At 45.9% G+C, this 18,189-nt stretch overlaps 1 protein-coding gene across 3 annotated transcripts in view; it reads left to right on the top strand.

The window, feature by feature from the left end:
- cacnb3a (calcium channel, voltage-dependent, beta 3a) overlaps nucleotides 1-14,773 on the top strand; it is a 54,304-nt gene extending 39,531 nt beyond the window's left edge. For all 3 annotated transcript variants that reach the window (XM_036531365.1, XM_036531363.1, XM_036531366.1), the window contains 12 exons: nucleotides 3,767-3,886; nucleotides 6,081-6,203; nucleotides 6,417-6,535; nucleotides 6,840-6,913; nucleotides 7,263-7,282; nucleotides 7,591-7,671; nucleotides 8,751-8,809; nucleotides 9,453-9,547; nucleotides 10,044-10,195; nucleotides 10,638-10,733; nucleotides 11,782-11,952; nucleotides 14,348-14,773. In XM_036531365.1, coding sequence (XP_036387258.1) covers nucleotides 3,767-3,886; nucleotides 6,081-6,203; nucleotides 6,417-6,535; nucleotides 6,840-6,913; nucleotides 7,263-7,282; nucleotides 7,591-7,671; nucleotides 8,751-8,809; nucleotides 9,453-9,547; nucleotides 10,044-10,195; nucleotides 10,638-10,733; nucleotides 11,782-11,952; nucleotides 14,348-14,773 — 1,536 coding nt within the window. The remainder of the gene's footprint in view (nucleotides 1-3,766; nucleotides 3,887-6,080; nucleotides 6,204-6,416; nucleotides 6,536-6,839; nucleotides 6,914-7,262; nucleotides 7,283-7,590; nucleotides 7,672-8,750; nucleotides 8,810-9,452; nucleotides 9,548-10,043; nucleotides 10,196-10,637; nucleotides 10,734-11,781; nucleotides 11,953-14,347) is intronic.
- Nucleotides 14,774-18,189: the final 3,416 nt, after the last annotated feature.

Below are 18,189 nucleotides of genomic sequence, written 5' to 3'. Positions count from 1 at the left end.
ATCCTCATCCTCCATCAATCCCATGTCTTAATTGGCCATATAATGTCAGTGAAAGTTTATAGGTAGTTAGTGGTGGGAATAGTTTTGAGGACTATAAACTTTGGCCAACTTGCTGCTAGATAAATCATTTCTCAGCCGAGTCAAGGAGATTTCCTACCTCAGGGGTCTGTGCTATGATGAAACCAAAGAAAGGAGACATGTTACAGCACTTGTGTGTCTGTGAGAAGTGCTTGCCTGACCTCATTTAGTACCAATCCACATCTATCAGCATTTTATGGATTCATAGAATGCCCTTTACCTGCAAATGTAAATCTTAAAGGGTAACTTTGCAATACATTTAAAGTGTGATGTTGTTCATTCCTGTCTCTGTTGAAAAGCTCTTCATTTTGTTTTTAATGACCAAGAAGCTATGCTCATTTGAAGTCCCTCTGTGGTTTCATAATGTACTTCAGGCTATAAAACCCTCACAGAAAGCCCAGAATACAGTCCTCCATCTGTCCTCTCTGTGGCTTGTTGCAAATTGTATTGAAAAATTGTGTTGTTACTCAATTTATTAAAGCTGTTCTGTCGATACTGGCTTACTTTTTGTACACTAAGTTGTGACAATCTGCAGTATTTGGATCTATATCAGTTTTAACTTCGTTCTAGTGTGTTGTGTTTACAGGCATGAGGCTCCAACCTCACAGTGCATTCTGCGAACATGACATGGACAGAAACAGATTCATATGGAGCAGCACACACTTGAGTGTTCGTGTAGAAAAAAAATGGAACTGGGAGGTATAAATCAAGTGTTAATATATTATCCATTCACTAGAAATGGCAACATCGGGTGCTTCGGTCAGAGCGTGAAAAACAAAATCGAGGAAAGATTACTCAGAGAATTCAGTTCTTTGCTTGTCAGACTTAATATCTAGCAAACTCTAAGGTACAGGTTAACATACATTTTAGCCTTACATTTTAGCCTTCCAGTGCAGTTCACGTCGATGGGACAGAAAGCCTTAAAAAGCTGCACTGTGGTGATTATATGTAAGGACCCTAAACATTGGTAGTATTTGTACCTTCTCTGGTCCATTTTAAGTATCCATGGGAACATGAGAGGATTTAAACTTTGTAACTACATTTTTCTTTTTGATATATAAATAAACTGATGAAATGTTGCTTAAAACCAATGCAATGCAGACTAATTACCCCCGGAAAACATCTGAAGTCCCCCTAAGGCTACATGTACCACAGTTTTGGTTCCGGTGCAGGTCTAGTTATCTATTTCAGAAGGCACAACATTTCCATAAAAGTGCAGTAGGAGTGATATTAGTACTGTTCAAGTGGATAATACACAATGCTGTCTGTGATCCCCTGCATGTTCATGCTAAATGGATGGGACTTTGATGTCCAGTAGTGAGATACTTATGGTTGTCTTCACTGTGAATGCCTGTTTGCATACAAATGGGTGAAGGCAGAAGTCATCATGCATCATGCCTTATGTCTATACTAGCTGTGTTTTGTTCCTCTCAGTGAAATAATTTGAAGAAGCCTGTGCTGCCTACGGAAAGAGACTCTTTGGAGCATTTTGTAGGAGTGACAGATCCTCTGGTGATTTCTCTATTGAGGGAGACTGGATTTGACCAGTGTATCAGAACACTAACACAGAGACACGGAGAGAGAGGACTCTTTTGACTGTAACTATAAATGGTCTTTGGTGCAAGTATCAAGTTTCTTGAGTGCTCGGGAATCCATTAAAAAGCTATTTGCTGCTTGTTTACTGTAATAGGTTGTGGCAAAGGGGAAATTAAGGAATCAGACTGGAGAAGAGAGCATTAACCCTCTCTCTCTGTCTCTCTCTTTCTCTCCATTTCCCCCTCCCCATATCTTTCCATTAGCCCATATATAAAGGGTACTTGGGGCACAATACTGTACCACAGGAAAAAAGCAATTTACTATTTTTCCTGTGCTAGTCTTCCTTGCTTCAAAAATCTGTGACTGTTGCAACAGGCCATGTCTTCAAGACACAGTATACTGTAGGAGAAGTGAAATGCATGGTTCAAAAAAATGACCACACACAGTAGGTCTTTATTGTTGGACTCCCAGGAGGTCTTGATAGAGTAGGTGGTGTGAGTGACTGTGTGGCTGTATAGCAGGACACAGAGGAATGTTAGGCAGGCAGGAAGACTGTCATGTGTGGCTAGGTGGTGTGTGTGTGCATGTGTGCCATGCATGTGTACGTGGTAGGGTGCTGCCTTTACTCCAGCAGGGTGTGTTTGTTGGAGCAGGAGGGAGGGAGTGTATCCCTGTGTGAAGACAGTCACCTCTGCCTGTGACTTATCAATAATAAATGTCCCCAGGGCCACTCTAGTCCTTTCCTGATGCACACAAATCTGCACGGCAGGGCTGCCTAGCCTTCTCTAGGCAGTAGGGCATGTTGCTAATGCTAGTTTCATGTTTGTTCTGGTGTGGAGACACACTACAAGGCATCAAAAACTCAACAAACGATCATGACTACAGTTTTTACTAACCGACAGCGCCATTCTGGCGATGTTTTCATCGGCATGAAAAATGGACCGCACAAAATGCTGGGGCACGTCTGGCATATATAAACTTTGTATCCCATTATCAAATCAGAGGAGGTGAAATACCAATATGGCCCATTTTATCAGTGAACAAGTTCAGTATCACACGTGTTCTCCGTTATCTCCCAACAAAGCTCACACTCCAAGCTGGCATCGACATTATGAGGGTGTTTATTTCTCTCCTTGAGGATGTATCCCTCAGCAGGCGTATACGCAGTGGATTATGGTAATGGGCAATCCGGGGCGTCATGGAGGTGCTTCAGTCAGGAGGTGCTGAGGTGGGTTCACGTCAGGTGAACCAAGCGGCTGGTCAGTCGCTCGGACATTGTTCTATAACAGGAATGTTATGATGAAGGCGTGCAGTGTGCTGTGGGACCAATAAGAATATTGCTTCTATAGGGCTGAGTCAGTGAGCCATTCATGCTGCACAAGGGAGCATGTGTGTGCCGTAACACAGGTTGGTAAATCAGGTTCATTCCGGGGGAGTGTTGCACATATAATGCAATGCATACAAACGACTTCAGTTTTATCCTTGAGATCAATAATTTTAAAGATTAATAAACTTGCTAGTGAGTTAGATTTAGCTAGTGAGGCTGTACAGTGTGATGCTGTTATTCCGTGGGATTATTGTAATTATGAAATGTGTTTTATAAATGTAGATTTGCTGCCTGTAGAGATAATATAAGTATATTAGCATTATCATTAGATAGATTTTGGGTTGTTGTTAGTTAACTAGCAGCTAGCTAGCAAACTGCTACATACTACAAAGATGGTATCTGCCTAGGTTTTGTTTAGGCTGTCTAGTGTCTGCCTGTTGGCTCAAGCAGCATTACATGGACACATTCTTTTTAGTTTTAGGCGTGGAAGTACAGTCTACAATAGTAAGCCAAGGCTTGTTGTGTTGCAGTTGTTTATGATGAATAGATGTTACGACTATATAGGCAGAATATGGTAAAGGCTATAGGAAGGAACACTGAAGAAAAGAAGAAGCAGCATATATTTGAGCATGCATGACCCTATGGAGTTATGTCCAAATACTGTATGTTCAAAAGAGCTTAGATGGCGTGAAAGGAAATGATGGCGAGGACCTCTGAGGAAACAGGCAGTGCTACACAGTTATGGGGTATAACTGCCATCCTGGTTTGACAGCTGCAGAGATCTTGTGTGACATCTTCTCACCGTGCTCCCTCTCACTCCTGCAGGGTTCAGCCGATTCGTACACAAGTAGACCCTCGGATTCCGACCTGTCCGCGGAGGAGGACCGCGAGGCGTATCGGCGTGAAGCCGAGCGCCAGGCCCAGCTGCAGCTCGAGAGAGCCAAGGTGAGCGCCTCCTAGCTGCAGGCCACAGCACAGCACAGCATAGCACCACACAGCACAGTATAGTACTGCACAGCACCATGCAGCACATTGTAGTACTGCACAGCACAGCACAGTATAGCACAGCACAGCACCACGCAGTACAGTATAGTACTCCACAGCACAGCACAGCACAGTATAGCACAGCATAGCACCACACAGTACAGTATAGTACTGCACAGCGCAGCACAGCACAGTATAGCACAGCACAGCACCACACAGCATAGCATGGCATAAGTTCTGCATCTGCTGTGTGTGATTGTCAGTTTATTTGTATATGATATATGGCAAATTTACAACATTTTACATACTCTATCTGCTTAGCAGACACTCTTATCTAGGGCGATTTATGAAGCTTACAATCTTAAGTACACTGTAACCTATTTATAGTGCTCAAGTGTTACTGGAGCGGGGTTGGTAAAGTACCTTGCTCAAATGTAATACATCAGTATCTCAGCTGGGGCTCAGTTCCAGTACCCAAAGGATTACAAAAGGTCAGTGGTCCAAGTGATACTTCAGCACATGGTGCCCAGGATATCCACATATGTCCAAACAGCATGAGTACCCCACATCCCATCAATATCACGAGTCAAACAGGGCACCCATACAAAAGGGCTTAGCCATTGATGACTCAGGGCCAAAAGCACAGAGTTGTGTGATGATGAAAGACATGCTGCATGCTGTATCTAAAATGACTTCTGGCTTTTATGTGGAAACAGAAACAACTTGGGCTTCGGTACCAAGTTGATGCCAAAATTCTGAAAACGTCACAGCACTCGTTTTTCTACAATAGCCTACCGTAGATGCAGCTGCAGTGACAGCTTCACCTCAACTCGTCGAAAAGAAAAACAGTATGAGTCGTGTATGGAAGTACTTCGCGTACGAGGCGGATCACCAGAGATTAATAATAAATTCGCAAAAACCAGTATGCACGGTGCATAACGGTGCCATCAAACTTTTCAGATGAAAGGAGGAAACACCTCCAACTTAGCAAAGCACCACAAAGACAGACATCCAGATTTATTCAAAGAATTCAATGTGATCACAGTATCAGCCAGAGGAGGATGGTGACCAGGAGAGTCAGCAAACAGACAGCCAACCATATCAGAAGCATATCAGAGGCACATATTACATTATAATATAATATAATACAATGTAATAATTATAATATAATATAATAATTATAATATAATATAATATAATATAATATAATATTACTGCAGTGCTGCAATTGGAATGCTGTGCCTTCATAAAAAATTTGTTATTAAGCACAGTATTGTTTGTTTTAAATACTTGAAGGCTACGTGCCACTGTTATTGTTTTTTTGTAATATAAAAATGTTTTTACTAAAGGACTGTATGTTGAAGTACATGGGATATATTGTTTTGTTTTTGTTTTTTACCGTGGTATCAAATTGGGTATCGAGAATCGTGGAATTTCGCTGGTATTGGTATCAACTACTAAATTTCTGGTATCGTGACATGCATAGTGTGCCATGTGTGTTTACTCATGGTGATTATACTATGGCTACTGCAACAGGAGTGTGTAAGTATTTTGGAGTAATAGTGTAATTTAGGAGCTGTATTAATTACACTGAAAGCCCAATTAATTCATATGTCATGCATTTTTAACTGTGATAGATGGTTTTGTTTTTCAGGAAGACAGGCAATATGTTTGAGTATCATTGAAAAAGTTCTTAATGCACAAGTTGTTTTCAGATGAGGGTTTACTGGGTAGGTTATATGGCTGCAGTGTGATGTGAAATGATGTCACTGCCCACATGACAAGACAATATTGTAATTTTGAAAGCTGGGGTATTTGACTTCGATTGATGTTTGCTCTTATTGGCCAAATCAGTTCTTATTTCAACACACAAAATTTCAACTGAGGTTTGTGCCTGAAAGGGCCAGCATACTTTTTGGCTTGGTGACAAAAGACATAATACTCAAATGACTATTTGTAGCCACAGGCCAGTGAGTATGTTCTGGGCATTGTCACTCCAAAAGCACCAAGTATTGCATGAACATTAGGTACTGTTTTGTCTGAACCAGACTGGTTACATTTGCTTTTGTAACATGGAGTCAACCAGCACAAACATGTTTGAAGATCACATTCACTTTGTGCTGAAGATCATTTTTAATCTGTGTCTCCCTTGCAGACCAAACCAGTAGCATTTGCCGTGAAAACAAATGTGAGTTACTGTGGGGCACTAGATGAAGATTGTCCTGTCCAAGGTGCTGCTATTAACTTCGAAGCCAAAGACTTTCTACACATTAAAGAGGTGAGAGATGTGCAGTTTCTAAATGTGCGCTAAAAAGGCATTAAAATGAAACATAAATGTGCATGTTATTACGGTACACTAATCTCTGGAGCTGTACGTGTGTTCATTTGTGGGCCTGTGAGATGTGTGAGATGCAGCAGTGTGCCTACATCATGACTGTAGTGTGACCGAAGTGTTACTGCAGTGTGACCGTCGTTTTGCCTTGTCTTCCAGAAATACAACAATGACTGGTGGATCGGGAGGCTAGTTAAGGAGGGGGCGGACATCACGTTCATTCCCAGCCCCCTCCGCCTGGAAGCCATGAGGCTCAAACAGGAACAGAAACAGCAGAGGTGAGGCTGTCCCTGCCCCTGCTGCACCCCCCCCCCCCCCCCCCCCCACTGTGTGAACTGAGTCAGTTCACTCAGTTCACACAGTGAGTGAACTGAAATTCAGTCAATGGGCTGACGTTTAGTCATCGTTTTGTATAGATTTTTCAATTACAGAACTGAATTTCAAATCATTACCTTATTTGGCTGAATCAAAATGGAATTGACCCCAGCTCTGGGAGCGTGTGTTGACCGTGTTGTGTACGTTGGTTTTGATTTTAACATGGCAGCCACCCAGGTGACTTCTTTGGTGTTTCCCGTCCCACAGGAAAACTGGAGGAAACTCTTCTTCCAGTCTGGGTGACATGGTTGGAGGTTGGAGGCCCACCCCCCCTCCTGTGGGTGAGTGTGTCTGGGGATGTGGGTCCCCATTGGTGCCACCTCTCATTCTCTCCACAGTATCAGTGCCAATTTAATCAGGGGACCCTGGCTGTTTTTAAGCATTTCCTGTGGTGTTCACGTCCACACCTCGTCCACACCTGCTTAGCAGAGAATTTGAAATGTATGAAATGAAATATTGGTAACATTGTGACTGAAGCACATGGTAAGGAATGACACAGGGAAGACCTGAGTGGAGGGGGGTCACAAAATATCTTTCCCTCTGTTAAAAAAGTCTCAGAATCTTTGGAAAGCCTCAGTTTCTACATTCAAGTTTTCATTTCACTGATCTCTGTTCTCTTGTTTTCAAAAGCCAAACAGAAGCAAAAGCAGGTAGGTTTGCGATGCAGTTTGTGCTGTTTCAGAGCATGAAGTGGATGTACAGTGAGCTTGTTCAAAAACTGACGTAATCCTTGTCCATTCTGTGGAAATCCTTACAAGGAATCGCACTGACAAAGGGTTTTTTCAATTTTATTAATTCATGTATTTAAACTTATTCCTGTAGATGGCACACAGATGTTGAGTTTGCCTTGTGATCTTTAAAATGTGTGAATAGATTTTTTACAGTCTTTGGATTTAATGCATTGGTCAGTCAGTGTGACCACCGGTACATGAAGTGACTGCCTGTGTCTCGCTCGCAGATGGAACACGTTCCGCCCTATGATGTAGTGCCCTCCATGAGGCCTGTGGTTCTGGTTGGCCCTTCGCTGAAAGGCTACGAGGTGAGAACCATACTGGTGAAAGAATGAAAGTCTTCCCTGTGAGTCAAATGGTTCAACCTGCCGACAGGGGGCAATCTTTGCAACTTAGATTCTCACCGGAGAATGCACACACCTCACAGCTGCTCCACATATATCTCCATTACTGTCTGTGGGTGGAAGTACCTGATAACTGTGCCTTAATGCAGTGAACAGGATTCCAAACAAAACTGTAAACCGCTTAGGTAATTGCAGCATTAATCAGCAATTTGGACCAATCAAAGTGCTTCACTGGGGAGAACAAAGAGTTTCGATTAGTTTAAATCGAATCGCCTTGCTCACCGAGCTGTTCTTAGGTGTAGCTCCTGAACTGACCACATAGGTGCAATAAACATTTGTAGTTGGAAGCTGCATTGTGCTTGTTGGTGACTGAGTTGTAGCTCTCTGGACTTGGACCTTTGTATTCATCCCAACTTTGCTTTCCCCCTTAGCAACTCTGGTTGCACTAAGACAAAGCACTCCTTAGACAAATCACCCTCACTTTTTATTACTTTTTCTGAAATATGTACAGATTGTTCTGGTAATGCTGTCTGGAGGCTTATATCAACCTGTACTGAAGGATAGCTGGGAACTGCTACGAGGCTGTTCTTAAATCATACGTTTTTCTGTGTATGCCTACTTTCATAATAGAGAATTTTTTTTGTCCTAAATCAACATGGTGGCCCCACTCCACAGTCCCTCCTGTACCCCTTGTTGTGTTTCTTGTCTCTGTTTTACTATCACAATGTATAAAATCCAATTTGCTTTACACAGTTCTGAGGATCAGAAGTTAGTTGATCTGTTCTAGGGGAAGATGTAGTAAATATCTCCCAGCACTGAGTTTCAAGACCAAATGGCAGCAAATCTAGCTCCTTAGTAGAAAGGCTTACGAAAGTAATCCTGTTTATTCTGTGCCACCGTGCCTAAATACCCAGTTCTGTTTGGACAGACCATGTGAGGAGAAAAGATTACAGCTCAAATGCTGTCTTAGACTGGGAAGGAACCCACTGAACTAGGTGCAGTTTTGAAGTCTTACTGAGTCGTTGTACCTCTCTCCTTTACAGGTGACTGATATGATGCAGAAGGCGCTCTTTGACTTCCTCAAGCACAGGTTTGAAGGCAGGTGAGTCAAGCTTCTAGGATGCAGCACCTGTAAGCAAAGAGAGCTTAAAAGTGTGTCCTATGAGTAAGAGCTTTTTTCCGCTGGCATCTACACAGACGCACTTAAATATGTTCAAGGCAGTTTCCACCACATAGCCAGCTGCAGATGAGCTGGACTTGAAACCATGGGCTGCATGATGTAGCCAGGGTGTGGTTAGACTACCTTTAATGGAAGTAAGCTTTTTATGGAGCATTCTCATATGATTAAGGATGGAGTAGCCTAGCTAAATGTCATATTAATAGTGTGATCTCCCACATGCCGAAATTATTTTCCAGTCAAGATCGGAAGAGAACATCAGACTCTGTATTGGCCAGAGTGAGAGAGTGATTACTGTGTAGCAGTGTCCGCTGAGGCCATCAAGCTGGAGTTGAGCAGGGTTAATGGAAACGAGCCCTTGTCTTAGTGGTCAGATGGATAACACCTTCAAGTGCAGTTGTCAGTTACCTGGATCTCTCAGTAGTTTGACTGCCAGTAGGCTTGTGGCATTGATTGAACTTCATCTGCCCATGGAGGAGTGCACGTTTGTGACATCACAGAAAAGCAGCTCCCGGGGGTGTCTCAGTGCAGTGATGCAATAATACATGTCATGTATCTGGTTCTGCAGGATCTCCATCACGCGGGTAACTGCTGACCTTTCTCTGGCCAAGAGATCCGTCCTCAACAAGAGAGCCATCATGGACCGGTCCAAACCTGGTTTGGGTGAGTGGGAACCTTGAGTGATTGCCATGCATGATTGGGTTTTGATCTTGTAGCTCTCTGCTTCCACCAATCTCATCTTCCCGCTGTCCTGCGCCCCACCCCCAGCTCATAGCAAGTAGTGAAAAGCAATGCTCAACGTACATAAGGGCCTGCCTGAGGCAACATACTCCAGATAGGCTGAAAACATCTGCCAGCCTGACAGGGATATCACTGGCTTCCGAATTCTCATCAGTAAGAATTTTAATAGGTCACTGTGCCCTGTAAAGGGAGATGCAGGGAGTGTTTGCCCCCTAACTGCTCAAACACTGGTCATGGTATCACTGTCAGTGACATTTATTGGATGATTCATTTGTTTTCTGCAGCTAAAAACCATTCTGTTTGAGTTATGCTGTGACTGATGCACAAGTCCTTCTGGGAGTGGTGCTAGTGTGCCTTTAGCTGATGCCCTGTGGAGACAGCTGAAAGACTGGGCTTTCTGTATCCGTCTCTCTGGCAGCTGAGGTCCAGAGTGAGATTGAAAGGATATTCGAACTGGCTAAGACCCTGCAGCTGGTGGTGCTGGATGCTGACACCATTAACCACCCCGCCCAGCTTGCCAAGACCTCCCTGGCCCCCATCATTGTCTACGTCAAGGTTTCCTCGCCAAAGGTAGGGCCTGCCACAGCTGGCTGGTAGCAGTGTTTGGATGTTAGCTGTGAGAATGTTTGGTGAATTGGTGTTGTGGATCTCTGGAGGCTGTTGGAGAGGATACTTTCTGTCAGAGGGATCAGGAAATGGATGGAAAAAATAACTATCCAATGATGCCAGAGCCATGGAAGAGCTAAGAGTCCTAGTATTGCCCAGCTGTTTCAGTCGTTGTTTTCTCTCTCTCCCCTTTTGCCCTTTATGAACTTCTGCATATCTGGATTTCTCTTGCTACTGTGTGTGTGGGTATGTGCAGGTGATATGAACTCAGTGAACTATGAACTAAGTTGAACTCCTTCAGCATCGACAAAGGTTTCCAATATAGATAATGAACTCCTCAGGGACAGGTTATATTTATATTACATTTTTATGCATTACATACTATTGTGCCACCTTTTCCTTGCAGGTCCTGCAAAGGCTGATAAAATCTCGGGGGAAGTCTCAGAGCAAACACCTCAACGTGCAGATGATGGCAGGGGACAAGCTGGCACAGTGCCCTCCCGTGAGTTGATTGGTCGGCGGGGGCCATGGTGGCCCCTCCCACACCCCTCCTTCCACCTCAGCTGTAAATATGTTCTCACGCCTCCGGCCTGGGGCCCGAGTCTGAGTCATCGTGGGCCAAATCCAAACTCACCAGTTTAGGAAGGAACTGTTTGTGCTGCGGATTCTGTATTCCTCACATGATTCATAACACACAAACATAACTGTGCTCTCAGCACAATAGGTAATAGAATCATAGCAGAAGTGCCTTGGATTGGTAGATGCCTTAAAATTGCTTTCAATGTTATAGAGGACATTTACTAGTTCAAGACCCGCTTATGGACCTGACTGTTACTGTTAGATCAACTGGATTGTTAAATGTCCGTGCGAGCCCATGGCACAGGTGAAAAGCAGTTACATCAGTTGCCATCTAAAAAAAAGAGTAAAGTTAGAGGACGCCATGATGCGTGAGCCCCTTCTGAGGCCTGAGCCGCAAAAGGCAGAACTTGAGTTTGACTGACTCTTACATTCTTACATCAGTTGTTCTTACATCACTGCCTGTACACCTACAAAGCGAGCCACCCCCACACTGTCAAATGGCTCTTTTATCGAGTGTCACGTAAGGTACACACTCTCCCATTCAACACACTAGGCCTTTTGGAACAGAACATCAGTGGTGCAGCGTGAATTTTCAAGCAAATGAACCAGCTACCTGAAGCAGGATTAAAATAATGCAATATATTATTTTTAAGGTTTTATTACAAGCAATTATAATGCATTTTCAGAGAAAAAAATCAAAAATTTCCAGGTGATTATCAAGGCTGTACAGACCACAATGCCTCTCTTCCATCTTCTTTGCCTGTTTTCAGTCAGAGGAAGCGTGTTTCCCTCCCACATTCTTTGGAAACAAGTAGCACTGGATTGGCTGAGGTAAAAATGGGCGGGGTTTTAAACTGCTGCCTGCCAGGCAAGTGTAGTTTAGAAGCTGCTGTTCAGGACAAAAGAGGTTCTTCCTTCCAAGGTGAAGCTTTGAACTGACTTACTATTCTCCCTCCATGCCCCACCATCAGGAGATGTTTGATGTCATTCTGGATGAGAACCAGCTTGAAGATGCCTGCGAACACCTGGCTGAATACCTGGAGGTCTACTGGCGTGCTACTCACCTGCCTGGCTCCGCCCCTTTGAACCCCCTGTTGGAGCAAAACCTGATGACCCCGCCCTCAGCTATCTCCAGCTTACAGGTGAGGCCCTCTGTGAGAAAGGGTAAGTGACAGAGGTCACACTAATGATCTTCAGGGTCAGAGGGCTGTCAATTTTTAAACCCAAGGCCACACTGGTCATGTTGAACAAATCATGACTTCCAGAGGGAAATGGGGACTGCACCTGCACCTGTTTGGAAACTTGGGCCTTTGTGCCAGCAGTTGTCATGGTTTTCCAGTACTGTCTTCTACACGAAATCAGTAATGGAATTACCCCCAGCTCTTGAGATAACTGTTGTAAGTGTATGTCTGAATAGGGCTGTTTAAAAACGAAAATGTGGGTTTCACCTTAGTTGAGGACATCCCACAAATGATAAACCATTTGGCATTTGGCATGAGGGCATTAGCTGAGACTTTTTTAAATGTTTATGCCTGGAGACAAACACAACATGAGTATCACAAGTAGAAACATGTATGTTTTCATAAGCAACAAATATAGCAAAAAATAGCATATTAGCTCAAGTTTACATGTTTCAGGGCTTCTAAGTGGCTCGGTCAGCAAGGCGCTCATCTTGAGTGCGGGCCGAACCCTACAGCCAGACATTGAATGCTGACCAGGTCATCGGCTGACAATGACTAGGATCCCACAGCAGCGTAAAAAAAGGCTAAAATTGGTTACGTTCTGCCATGGGCTGGTCAGCCAGGGTGTGCTAGTCTCACCGTTGTCAGGCACCCTGAGAGCCAACTTGCACCCGCATCACTACGGTGCGTGACCTAGCCGTTGGCTGTGTGCAGGTGTGCTGGAGGATTGCATTCGGCTCTCATTAGCACTCCTGTGAACAGCTTGTTGCGGTGAGACAAGCCTAATGCACAGCTGGAGACTCCAAACAGGTTAGCATAAAGGGGGAAAAAAGTTCAAGAAAAGTTTACATGTTTCTTCTTCACAATCTATAGTAGCTAAGACAGGTGACATTTTTACTGGAGATTTACTCAATGTATTGTAATAGGGTATACAGTCTAAAAGCAGTTTGAGTTAGAAACACTTAGTGAATACGAGGCTGGGAAACCTGTGGACATAAACCTGGGGGTCTGGTCACCCCTGTTCAGACAGGACAGGGGGATCAGAATCATGGGCTTGGGGGGGTTTTGTCTCCTTAAAAGTTTCAAAATTCATGTGTACTTACACTGAGCTGGGTGGAGGCCCTTGGCAGTATCTCTGTGTATTTCCCCGACATCCCTTCCCTCCCTCCCCCTTAACCCTCCCACCCTGTTGTCACATCTCTACAGCGCCCCCAGTGTTGACATCTTGTAAGTGTCAAGATTGTAAGTGTCTTCTCACTCCCTCCCTGCTTAACGTTTTTGCAGTTCTCTGAGACACAGGAATTAATTGAATGATCGCTTTACAAAACGGGGTGAGTAAGCGGGATAATTTATATGCATTCCTCCCCCCCTTCCCCCACCCCAGACCAGCCCTCGCACCCTCCGCCCCCGCCTCCCCAGCCCGATTCAGTGAGGCGGAATAAGGTCAATTGCAATGCGAACTTATTTCCCTCTTGCCCTCTGACCCCCCTCCCACTCCCCTCTCACAAAATGACGCCGAAAGGGTTTTTCGGTCACCGCCCGCACTCCCTCCAGCGCCTTCCCCCTCTCACCCATAAAGGAAGTTAACGGCAACTGCACTGCCATCTCCTTCCTAACCGCACCTTCTTTGCATCTGTCCAGTAGGTGCTGCAAGCCGCATAGACATTCATGAGGAAATTCACAAAGCAGCTGCACGGTATTGCTTTTGGAACAGCAATTCAAAAAAACAAAACAAAAACCAACCAAAAAAACAGCAAACAGCAGTTAGCAGTTTCAATTATGGTGTAAAAGGAAACCAGAATCTGGTGCCATTAGCTGCAAATCACTTGGTTGTTTGTTGACTCTGTAAAGATGGACTCTTTGTGAATGTGATACCCACCCCGTCTCCCCCAGTACGAAACCCCAACTTGCACACGCTTGATTTTCAGGCATTTTGCTCCAGAGGAAAATGCACCCTGTTATTTTTAGTCAGTGTGAAACTGAGGTAGGCAGCTTTTTCAAGGACCGTAGAAGGTGTAGGCAATAACTGAATGCCCTGAATGAGCTGACAGATCCATCTCTTTGCCCTTTTTTCACTTTTGCCAACTAACTACAAATGGTTGTTGCTGTCAGTGTTGGACTTTTGTTTCTGAAACAGAATGGGATGTCTTCCATCCGAAACAAAACCAACACTGGTCGCCATTGGCCCAACATGTTATGTCAGTGTGCAGTTACACACATATACATATGGTATACATATGTCTGGTGTCTGTATTTCAGCACAACAAGGCCAAGCCATTTTTCTTTGGAGTGAAAGGTCATCCGTGGTCTAGGCTGGGTCGCTTACCGTTTTTGTCCTCTGTCCCCTCCCGGGCAGGACCAACAGCTGCTTTCGGGTGGGGGGGTCAGGGGGGCGGAGGAGGAAGAGGAGGAGGAGGAAGAGGACCTGGGGGACCCTCACTCCCCCGTGGAGCAGGACAGCCTCATGCCCTCCGACGAGGCCAGCGATTCCCTGTCTCAGGGGGGGAGGGGGGGCTCGCGGCGCCGTCGCCCTGCCGAGGAAGAGGAGGAAGAGGAGGAGGAAGAGGAGGAGGAGGAAGAAGAGGAGGAGGAGTACGAGCCCCACCGCCACACCCACGCTTACCGCGACATGTACCCGCCGCTCCGCAGCCACCCCGCCAACGTTCACAGCGCCAACGGGCACGAGTCCCAGGACCGGCTGCTGCAGCGGGACACCCAGCAGAGCCACAACCAGCGCAATAACCGCCAGCGTACACGCCCCTGGCCACGGGACAACTACTGAGACTGGCGGGGGGGTGGGGTGGCTGGGGGGGGCGGGGGGCGGGGTAAGCGGTACAGGTGGGTCTGGGGTGCAGCCGAACCCTCCGGCCCATTTCAGAGATCTTTGGCTCAGGCAGCCCTCCTCCTGCAAAGAGGGGCCGTGGCTGCCTGGGACAAAGCTGCTCACCGATTTCGGCTGCGGAAGTCCCGCGCCGGACCGGCGTGCCGCTCTGAAGTCACCATTGAGACAGGGTTGTGAAACAGCTGGGGAGGGGAGGGGAGCGTTTCACTCCGTTAGGTCTGCGGGAACTTTGCCCCCCCTCCAAGGTGTGCTTCCTGATCCGGCTGTCGCGTCACATGTGATTAGAAATGAAACCGGGCCGAGCCGGAGCAAGCTCTGGAACCGGCAACACAAACGAACAAACGCACCTGCAGAGAGAGGTGGGCGGGGCTAGGAGTGTAGGGGCTGCCAGAGCAGCATGACGGATCGTTGACTCTTCCATTTTATTTAAAGTCTTCTCCAAAAAAAAAAAAAACTTCAGAAACAGGACAGCCCAATAAAGGGTATAATCGGGTGGGGGGGTCTCCTTGGATTGGAGCCACAAGTCACTGGTTACTGCCACCGAGAGGGTCAATCACATTCATCAGTGGGCCAAATCAAAGAGGTTTTATTGCCATTGAAATTATGGGGGATGTGTCACCCTTCCATTTAACCGATTAAATATATACGCCAGTTCCTATGTAGTAACGATCGAACTTGTGGCTCAAGCTGATTTAGAGATGTAGCAAAACACACAGGGCAGCAGTGGGAAGGACTGTGTGTGTGTGTGTGTGTGTGTGTGCGCACGTGCACTTGTGTGTGTGCGTGCGTGCATGCGTGTGTGTGCGTGTGTGGGGACAGCACAGGTTGTTCTGTAGCACTTGAACCAAGGCGTAACTGCTGCTGCTGATTGAAATGCTCTGGTAGAACATAACAGAAAGAAAGAGTTTGGGTGGGGTGGGCTTGGTGGGTGTGGGCAGCTTCTTGCACGTGCGCCCACCAGCTCCCGCCTCTGATGTTGCCACGGTGAGCAGAAATTCTTTCTCTTTCTGTCTCTCTATTTTTTCCCTTCTTCCCCGTTTCAGTGGCGTACATCTGAATTGCTTATTTATTATGAATGACGCCGTGTGTAGCCTATCTAGGTCATCGTCATCTTCCCGAGGAAGGGGGGGGGGGGTGCAAAGAAATCAGAGTGAAATTGGCTCGCTGCTCCAGCACGCACTGCTGATCCATGCTTTTTTTATTAACTCTCCATAAAGCAGCTGGCATGGTGTTGCCCGCCCTACCTCCCCCCCCCCCCCCCCCCCCACAAGCCAAATCGCAGCCCTGCGTGCCCCCCTCAACACAGAGTACCATTTTTCCACTTGTCACGTCGCTGAATGTAGATATGGCTGGCTCTGACCGGCGCACAGCTTCCATTCTTCCCCTTAATCCGCAGCTCTGAGTTGGGCCAGAAAGAGCGGGAAGCCTTGTTCGGTTCGCTCCAATGGGACGGTGCCAGGCCATGAAACCCCCCACCCCCCTGCTTGATGCCCATGAAGTCAGGCACCTGGGGCTGAGCTGAAAATGCAGAGCTCAAAAGAGGCCTCACTGAGCGACAGCGGATGGGGGGGGGGCATAACCGCCCCACCCCCTAACCGAGCCGTTACACCTTTCTCTAAATCAGCATGCCTTCATCAAAGCTGCCGCTTCGCTCATCTGAAGCAGGGAGAGTTGAGGGAAAAAAAAACGCTAAGAAGGCAGGCGAAACACAACGGCCGTCATTTCAAAACCATCAGATGTAACGCTCAGCCTTTCGGTTGCTCGGCCTTCTGGGGCTGTCACGTAGGACGCTTTGTTTGACCGGCCTTAACTCCCGTGACATTTGCGTATCGTTCACCACTGCATGGATAAATATCAACTCTAATTAATTTAGATCTATTTGCACACTAAGGTCAGGAAAGGAACTTTAGCAACTATATGAGTAAACAGAAGTAGGAATGCCTACTCTATCTATTAGGTGATTAGTAATGCATCTGAGGATATTGTACATAATAAATGGGCACTTGCTTATCATGATTTACTCATTTATTTTGTCAGTATGGAGTTGTGCTTTGTTTCAGAGAAATGTTATCATGTTTACACTGGATTGTTTCTATTTATGGTTTTATGAAGAAAAATACTGAGAGGGTTGTGAGTACATTGCAGGAGATATGGTTATATGCTCTCCACACAAAGCTGCAGTACACTGGATCTGTGTTTTCAGCATCTCTCGCTACATTCCCTGTCTCACCTGGCTCCCCCCGGTTGTAAGATTATGACACGTAAGACACGTGAAACCCTCGAGAATGAGGCTGAATTTGCTCACTAACAGACACTGGGCAGCCAATCAGCATGGGGAAAGCATGTGTCATCACACTGGAAGGAAATGCTTGCTTTTTGGGTGCTTGTGGCACTGCGGTCTGACACGGTGAATCGTGCACGTGAAGGGTTGAGGTCTGTGACGGTGCTTCTCGGCCTTGCATGATGCGTTCCCCATTTCCTTTAATTCGCCATCTGCTCCATTGCACCAGGAAGGTTTATCCAGCCAGACTGGGTCTGAAGCAGGTGTGGATTTCAACTCACTGCGTGTGTTGTAAATACTTGCATGTTAAAGGCGGTTGACAGTCGGCGCTGCAGTGTTTGATTCAGGGAGATGGGGCGGTGGGGGAGGGGGGGGGTATCAGAGGAGAGAAACACCTGTCCCTATTGGAGTAAAGCATACAGACTCGCCACAATGATTTTGAACACCAACACTTCAACAGAGAGACCTGGGCATGCTGAAGGATAGCTGGATAATATTTGGAGTAGGATGTTCTCACACATACACACACACACACACACACACTCCTTCAGAGAATGTAATCTTGCATGCCTTACTGTCTCTGGTCTTTAGTCTGGGCCAGTGCCTGACTGAAGGTGCAGTGTGTTCAGTCTTTACTATTGATTGTCTGTAAGCTGATTGTTTTAAACACATCCAGTCCGGTCACTGCAGCACGCACAATCACACAAATCAGCCCTGAGACAATAGAGCTCCACACATGCAATCATTCATCACCTTCAGACAGACATACAGGATACATTTCAGTTGAGTAATGTGTTATAGACTATACTGTCTGCATAGCGCAAGAAGGCCCGATCTGCTGTGCAATGGAGAATAGCCTGTCGACATGGCTGCAGATGAAAAATGAAAACTAGATCCCTCCCTAACCATATTGTTCATCCAAGTGAGGCTCTGTTCAATTTGATTGGTGAAAGGTGCCCTCTGCTGGTGTATATTTGTCACTACACCTGCAGTGGCTCCCATTTCGTAATCTGCCTGAATTCATTCTGTTTTTTTTCAGCCATGCAATCAGATGCTTAAGCAGGTAGCTTCAAAT

The sequence above is a fragment of the Megalops cyprinoides genome, chromosome 6, assembly GCF_013368585.1.
Source record: "Megalops cyprinoides isolate fMegCyp1 chromosome 6, fMegCyp1.pri, whole genome shotgun sequence".
NCBI classification, from domain to species: Eukaryota; Metazoa; Chordata; class Actinopteri; order Elopiformes; family Megalopidae; genus Megalops; species Megalops cyprinoides.
This window is presented reverse-complemented; position numbering and strand designations above follow the sequence as displayed.